The sequence below is a fragment of the Suricata suricatta genome, chromosome 10 (genome assembly GCF_006229205.1).
Source record: "Suricata suricatta isolate VVHF042 chromosome 10, meerkat_22Aug2017_6uvM2_HiC, whole genome shotgun sequence".
NCBI classification, from domain to species: domain Eukaryota; kingdom Metazoa; phylum Chordata; class Mammalia; order Carnivora; family Herpestidae; genus Suricata; species Suricata suricatta.
The window spans coordinates 83,510,375-83,518,816 of NC_043709.1; the positions used below are offsets into that span (position 1 = coordinate 83,510,375).

Genomic DNA, 8,442 nt, shown 5'->3' on the forward strand with positions numbered 1-8,442 from the left:
TTATTTTTGTTTTAGGGTAAAAATAAGGGATTAAAGTTCTAAAATATAGACAGTTAAAACCTTGTAAAGTAAAAATAATGGGAAATAAAGTTAGTCAAAGCAGTATATGGTCCTTGCACTGATATTTTGGTTAGACTTTGCTTCTATTACCCCTAAGAGACCACACAACTATGACATCACCAAAAATGCCCAGCCAGCTAATTGAGAACTTGGTTTTGGACAAATCAGTGTCTAAAGCTTGACTCTTTACTCTCTCTCTTATCTGACTTGAAAAGGACCATTCTTTTTCTAAGTTACAATTAAAATTACATCATCGGACGAGTAAGAGACGTCATCCATATTTTTTCTTTGTTTTTTCTTTTGTTTTCTGTCTGTGTTTTCAGCAACGTCAGTTGATTACAGTTCCTTTGCAGACAGATGCAGCAGCTGGATAGAGCTCATTAAACTGAAAGCTCAGACCATAAGGCGCGGATCAATTAAGACAAGTAGGCTGATGTTTCTACCACATTATGATCTGAGAAGCATATCCCTGGTTTCCCAGTGGTGAAGGCTAGACCTTTTTACCCTGTAATAACATTGCCAATCAATCATGTATTGGAGTGTGAAAGCTGCAGACTCTAATGGTCACTTAGCAAAAGTTACTTAAGGGCCTTTAGATTTGTTCATTTAACTGTAGAATTACGTTTTAAAATTTTTACTTTTCGTGAAGGTATTCTTAAGCGGAGGTAGATATTATATCCTTCTAGTGGAAGGAAATTATGAGCTCTCTTATAGAAGAGATATGCTTTGAGGACCCTCGCCACTGTGTAGTATATGGCATCTGTTAGTTTACCAAGAGTGATAAAGAGGGCTAAAAGAATGGAGGTATTTCTGGATAGAAAGTAGTAAACTCTTATTTCACTGCTGGAATCAAGATCATTACTTACGTGTTCTTTATACTTCATATGTTTTGACAGGCTTTGAGATAAATGTATTTGACTGGAAGAATTTGTAGTACATTAAAAGAGAAGAAACAATGTTTTAGAGGCAAGATCACAGGATATGGAGCCAGCCAGATCCGGTTTGGGATCCTAGAAGTGTCATTTTAATGGCTGTGTGACCTTGGGCAGGTTACTTAATTTCTCTGAGCCTCAGTTTGCTCATGTGTAAAATGGGGATAGTAATATCTATGTTGCTGGGTTGTAAGGATTAGATAATATATATGCATGTGTGGCTTATAGTAGTTACTTGATAAGTGCTAGCTATTATTATGTTATTTTATAAACAACTTTTAGAGAGCCAAGGTCATTCGTTTTTAAAATTATGAGTTTGATCAAAAAGGTTTGGTGAAGAAACCCATTACAACTTGTTAACATAAGGTTTATCTACCAGTTGACAATGATGAAGTTGTCTGAAAAAGATGGAAAAACTGCACTGGGAAATATAACAACTTTCACACTCTCTTTGTGATAATTTGTTCCTACAGCAGACAATTTTTAATGCTCTCCTGCTTTTTCTTTTTCTTCACTTTATAATGATCATTGTGTGTTGTAGCTACACTGCATCACCATTTTCTTTTGCAGGAATGCCATTTTTCTTCCAAAAGAATTCCATTTCAGCATTTCCTCTCACATTTTTCTTTCTCTCTCTTTTTAATTGCATGCAGTGCATGATAATTTCTTCACTCTCATGACATGGCTTACCCTCACAGACAGCTGAATGTTGTCACCACTTATTTGGAAACCTTAGGGAAGAATTGAGTTACCAACATCTGATCCTGATGTTTTCTTTTCGTTCTCCAAATTTAGCTGTCACCGTTGAAAAAGCAAGTCCGATGGGTGAAGGAAATTTCCGGAACCGTTCTGCTCCACCTTGTGCCAGTTCTACAGTAGGGGTTGTTAAGATGACACCTCTTTCTTTCATTCCTGGAGCAAAAATAACTAAATATCTTGGGATAATTAACATGTTCTTTATCCGGGAAACCACTTCTCTTCGTGAGGTAGGTAATTTTAGAACATTGGTGCATTTTTTGATTAAAGACATTAGTATCAAAACCAAACAGATTTCGGATTGTTATTTGCTGCCAAAGTACAGACAGACATGCACACACATACCTTTTCTTCTTTTTTTCGATAATTTGTCTGGATTGATTATAGGTTAGACTTACCAAATTTCATATAGCACTGAGTATTATCACAAGAGTTGTATTGGGTTTAATTTCAGTTATTATTAGAGATTCCAGAGCCTTATCATAAATAAAAGAAGTAAATTGATCCATGTTGGATTAGAGCTTTAAAAGCCTGAAATAACAGTTTAGTTTTCTCAAGTAGTTATTTGCCTGAGATTATTTATTTATTTATTTATTTATTTATTATTTTTAAAATTTTTTGAAATCTTTATTTGTTCTTGAGAGAGAGAGAGACAGGGTGTGAGCAGGGAATAACATAGAGAGAGAGGGAGACATAGAATCTGAAGCAGGCTCCAGGCTCCGAGCTGTCAGCACAGAGCCCGATGGTGGGGCTCAAACCCACGAACTGCGAGATCATGACCTGAGCCAAGGCTGGACACTTAACTGACTGAGCCACCCAGGCACCCCGCCTGAGATTATTTAAATAGCGGTTTTTATGGGTTTACATTTAGAAACTGTAGGGGACTATATTATAGCTAGATGTCTATGGATAGTTTATGTCTATTATTTTCTCCCCCTGAAAAAGAATGTGGCTGCTCATTTTATTCTGCTCTCTCCAGAAGTATATGAAAATGCCATTTATTCAAATTCTTACCTCACGGTGGGTAACAGTATTTCTACTGTTTGGATGTGGTCACATTTAAGAATCAGAGTCAGCCTGTTATCTCTTACATTAGATAAGAATTTAAACTCAAGAGAAAAATTATATTTACACTGTGTCTTATGTTATGAAACAAGGCTAGAGCACATTAGTACTGTGAATATGGAAAACATTAAATTATTGAGATGTGAAACTCAAACTCTTCAGCACTTTTAAGTCTATACATTATAAAGATGCCTTCACCATGCTTTCTTCCTATTGTGTCATCATCAGTGTTTTTTTTTTAATACTTCCTTAGAAATAATAGTCCTTACCTTTTTTTTTTTAATTGAGAGAGAGAGAGACCCTGAGCCAGGGAGAGAGAGAGAGAGAGAGAGACCCTGAGCCAGGGAGAGGGAGAGAGAAAATCTTAAGCAGGCTCAGCGCTCAGCATGAAGCACAGCATGGAGCTCAATCCCATGACCCTGGTTATCATGACCTGAGCTGGACCCTCAACTGACTGAGCCACCCAGGCACCCTGCCCGCATGCTGTTGTTTTTTTTTAGTTAAAAAAAAATTTTTTTTTAGCGTTTATTTATTTTTGAGAGACAGAGCAAGGGAGGGGCAGAGAGAGAGGGAGACAGAATCTGAAGCAGGCTTCAGGCTCTGAGCTGTCAGTGCAAAACCTGATGCAGGGCTCGAACCCATGTACTGTGAGATCATGACCTGAGCTGAATTGGATGCTTAACTGACGAGCTACCCAGAGGCCCTTATCATACTATTTTTAATATCATGCTCACCATTCTGCACCTGGCACCATGCCTGGCACACAGTAGACATAGATGTTTTTGTATAAATGAGTGAATGACTTCTGAGGATTAACTAGATAGATGTTTTCTTTATGATAAATTAGTTTTTTAAATCACATTCTAATTGTGTTGAGATGGAAAAGATACTATCCTAACATATTCTCAAAAACCTTTTAATATAGAATTAAAATAGGTGACCCTTTTAACTCATTTAAATTTGACAAAGAAAGTTGTGTGTGAGAAGCTGATATAGATGGGTAGATTAACTTTCCAGTTGTTCTTAGTAACACGTGGGTGTTGCACTATGTTAATCCATAAAATTTTGTTTCCTAAGTGCCTTCTCTATTGCTTGAGAGCCATGCCCCAAAATATTGCTTTACAGTGGATATCTCTTCAACAGAAATTTGTAATATTAACTGTATGGCATAGTATTCCAAATTTATTTGTTACTTGATAAGTTATTTGCTTACAATTACTTGATCTTGTAAGAATTACCCATTGTAGTCTCTGTTTCTCTGCCATCAGAACTTCCAGATTTAAAAGGCAGGAAGAAAAACAGATACAAGTGAAAGAAAAAATTGTCCTGAGCTATGATGAATGGGAAGTAGGCTGAAATACCTGAGTTCCTCAATTACAAAGACAGCGGCCTTTACAAAACCACGGCTCTTTAGAAAGGTGTCGTGTGGTCAGATGTTCTTTCTAAGTGCGTTAAATTTTGCCCATAACTTCCAGTTTAAAGTTGGAAATTTCTTTCTAGACTGTAAATAACTTCTAGTAGAATTCATGGAAAGTTGAGGTTGAAAGGCATTATTGTAAGCTCTCAGCTAGATTTTTGTTTCTGTTTTGTTTTTGAACACTGAAAACATCCCCCAAACTACTGGATTTCATTCCCTGACAAATATGTATGGAATATTCAGTATGTGCACCTGTTGAACTAGGTATTAGCATATAGTTGTGAGCAGAACAGATGGCAGTCTCTGGCCTGATGGGATTTACAGTCTGGTGGACCTGGAGTGTGGTGAACATTAAACAAATAATCATGTAACTTAACTTTAATTACTAGGGATATTAGGAATATTAAGAAATACAGCAGGGCTATCAGAGGAAATAACAGGGAAACATAATTTAGATCTGATAGTCAGAGGTTTCTCTGAGAAAGTTACATACAAACAGGGACCTGAGGAATTGAGTAAGAGTTATTCTGGCAGAGACTTGGGGAGGAGCCTTCAGGAACAGCATGTACAGTAACCCTGCGGCAGGAAAAGTGCTTGACACTTTTGAAAAACTGAGAAGGGGGCTCCCTGGTGGCTCAGTCAGTTGGGCATCCTACGTAAGCTCGGGTCACAATCTTGCGTTTAAGCCCCGCATCGGGCTCTGTGCTGACAGCGGAGAGCCTGGAGCCTGCTTCAGATTCTGTGTCTCCCTCTCTCTCTGCCCCTCCCCTGCTTGTGCTCTGTCTCTCTCTGTCTCTCAAAAATGAATAAACATTAAAAACATTTTTAAAAAAACTGATAAACAAGTGTGCCTGGAACATGGTTTAGGATGGGGGTTATGGATAGCAGAGAAGTTTCATTATTTATATTTGCCATCAATTTGTGTGAATGATAGGAGCGATTTGACGGAGATGTTGAAGATGGAGAGACCATTTAATTCTTGCTCTGCCATTTTTTTTATTAGTTGTGTGGCCATAGCTAGCCATGGGCTTATTACACATTCCCTGAGCTTTGGTTTCATCATCTGTAAAGTAAGGCTTTAATCCCCGTCACAGACATGTGTTCAGTAAAGGTTTGTTCATTCATGCAACAGATCTCTGTTATGAGGGAAATTAAAATGATCATCTATTATATTAAGATCATTTAAGATGTTTTACTATATATTATTTGGTATTTTATATACATTCATGGACACATAAATAGTTTGATGTTTTGCGTATTATTATTTAGGAAGGAGGAGTCAGTGGTTTTCTCCACGCTTTCATTGCTGAAGTGTTTGCAATGGTGAGAGCTCACGTCGCTGCACTAGGGGGGAACGCCGTTGTCTCCTACATAATGAAGCAGTGTGTCTTCATGGAGAATCCGAACAAAAACCAGGTGAGAGGGAGTTAAGAGCCTCATCCCCCCCATGGCTTTCCCGTCCCCCCACCAGAGAGATCTGCTCTTCACAAGAGATTTAGAACATGTTTTAATAGATATACTAATAACCTGGTCATACAGAGATCAGATCCTGTTTTCACATCTCAGATATTCTTAAATATCTATAGAAGCTTTGCTCCCAAGTTCCTGTGAAAGACACCCCTAGCTTGGACCCTGGCCTGTCCAGTTCTAACTGCCACACTGGTGAAGAATACGTCCCGATGGGGCCACACTCTTCATCTAACATCAGGGTTGGTTTGTTTGTAAAAAAATTTTTTTAATGTTTATTTTTGAGAGAGAGAGAGCAGGGGAGAGGCAGAGAGAGAGGGAGACACAGAATCAGCAGAAGGCTCCAGGCTCTGAGCTGTCACCTCGTGGGGCTCGAGCCCATGGACCATGAGATCAGGACCTGGGCCAAAGGTGGACGCTTGTTTCTCAAGTCGGCTCTATGCCGAATGCGGGGCTTGAACCATTGACGCCTGTACCAGAGTCACATGCTCTACCAAATGAGCTAGCTGGCGCTCCTGTTTATGTGTCTCTAGTAAATACTTTTGTTAGTGGGAGCAAAATATTGTTCCTTGGGATTAATTTTAGAATAAATTTGTCAGTATTGTTCCCTTTAAAAAACTCATGAATGGCTTTTTCTTCAGTTTTCTTGTGCGTTGCCTTAATTTCATTTGCTCATTTCTCTATTGGTTGTCTATCTTTTCTCTAGTGACTTAAAAGCCTGTGCTTTTTCAGCTATGCAGCACTGCCCCTAATATAATGGAAAATTATAAGCATATTATTGGGTTGGTGATCAAACATGTCCTGTTGTTTGTGTAGGCACAATGTCTTATAAATGTAAGTGGCGATGCAGTGGTTTTTGTTCGTGAATCTGAGTTAGAAGTGGTGTCAACCCAGCAGCCTACCGCCAACTGCCAGCCATCATGTCCTGGAGGAGAAGTTACCACCTGAAGTAAATCAGAAAGAGCTCGACTAAATGAAATCCATCTGTCTCCATTGTTTTGTCTTTAATTATCTTACTGGACTTTTAAGAACTTCATTTGAAATAATTAAAGAATTGATACATTATAAGTAGATTTGATTTGTCTGTAATCTCTTGGAGGCATGAGAATTTTTGAACCTTGATATTTTGTTTGCCAAGCCAGGTCCCATGAAATCTTGATCCTTCACCAAGTTCAGGTAGATTTCTCAGAGAACTATAGCAGAGATGGAAACTGTCTGTAATTTTTGTTGATTTTAATAAAATCATACTTTGAAAATGATAAGATTCTCAAGAAGTTATAATAGCTACCCTGGTGTAATGGAGAGAAACTAAGCAAGAATTTTACCAATTGTTAATAAATAATCTGATTTGAGGGATATATGGGAAAATGGAGGAAAGTTTTGAGAAACCTATGTGTGTTTCTTAATGTGTTTTATTTTGTTAACTGAATTCGGAATTCGGTAACAACTGAAAGGGAAGAGTGCGTCATCCATCTTTTAAAAGGTTAAAATTACTGTAACTTGGATCCATATTGTGTCCTAACTACTGTAAAAGAAAAAATAATTTATTAGAGCCAGTGTCCTTCTATTGAAAGTTTAATGATGTTTGTAAGGAGGGAGGAAAAAATTAACTACATAACTTTGTAACTGGACAAGTTTTGTTAGTGTTTGTCTATAAGAGTCTTGGCTTCAATTGGGAAGGAAAAGGTCAGTGAATTTTGTTGAGATAAGTAAAATATAATTGACCTGTTAGCATAAAATTATTTCTACAAACACTGCACTCCTACCAAATAAACAGAATTATATCTGAGGGTTTTTTGATGGTAAGTTAGAGTGTATTTGGCATAGAATTTGGAGAGGTAACTTGAATGTAAATATGCTGCAGAGTGTTGAATGTATGCCTAGAAACACCTTTTCTGTCAATGCCAAATACCTAATACAGTGAACCTTAAAAAGTACATTCCTCCTTTGCACAATAAAATTTCTGTATAAAACTCATGATTTTGCTCTTTCAGGATAACAGACTGCCCTAAAGATTAGGAATCAATTCCTTGTTATCACAGGTGTCAATATTTTTCTGTATTTTGTTTATAATTTTATTTTTTAAATAAAAAGTTTACAAACTGGAATATTCCTGTGTCTCTGGCTTGCCTCCCTTGTGTAGTACTGCCAGTTCTCTGAAACCCCTTCTCCCTCGGTCGTCTCCATCCATCCGTCAGTCAGCAGACATCTGTTGTGCATCTGCTGGAACCTTGGCACTTTCATGGTCTCTGTTCGGTAGGTATTCACAGTCAGCAGCTGTTTGTTGAATACCTGCTAGATCCCAGGGCACAGTTTTCGGCAGTCAACAAAACTAACCTAAGAACAACACCTAAGTTCTTATGATCATGGAGTTTATTTTCTGTGGCTACATGAGGCAATAATTTGTAAAATGTGGTATATGGTACCATAGCAATTGCTAATGTTTACTGAATGTGTACGACATGCCGGGCAGCGTGACAAATAGATTAACCCTCGTAATCTGTATAGAAGCCCAACGAGGCAGAGGCTGATACTGTAGTGAAGCCCCATTTTATAGTTGAGGAAGCCGAGTAGAGAGTTTGGTTTGCCCAAAGACACAATAAATGAGCCAACATTCAAGCACAGGCAACCTGGCTCTGAAACCTACACTATTAAGTGAGAAAAATGTATGTAGCTTGAGATGGAGGCAGCTTCCCAAGGGAAATGATATTTAAACTCAGTCTGGAAAAATATGCAGTTCACTGG

The 8,442-nt window shown here is 38.0% G+C and overlaps 1 protein-coding gene across 8 annotated transcripts in view; it reads left to right on the top strand.

Moving 5' to 3' along the window:
* C2CD5 (C2 calcium dependent domain containing 5) overlaps positions 1–7,805 on the top strand; it is a 99,543-nt gene extending 91,738 nt beyond the window's left edge. For 5 of the 8 annotated variants that reach the window (XM_029953144.1, XM_029953146.1, XM_029953147.1 and 2 more), the window contains 4 exons: positions 384–485; positions 1,788–1,978; positions 5,500–5,646; positions 6,514–7,805. In XM_029953144.1, coding sequence (XP_029809004.1) covers positions 384–485; positions 1,788–1,978; positions 5,500–5,646; positions 6,514–6,645 — 572 coding nt within the window. In that variant the 3' untranslated portion in view covers positions 6,646–7,805. The remainder of the gene's footprint in view (positions 1–383; positions 486–1,787; positions 1,979–5,499; positions 5,647–6,513) is intronic. The other 3 variants (XM_029953149.1, XM_029953150.1, XM_029953151.1) reach the window with 1 other exon arrangement.
* Positions 7,806–8,442: the final 637 nt, after the last annotated feature.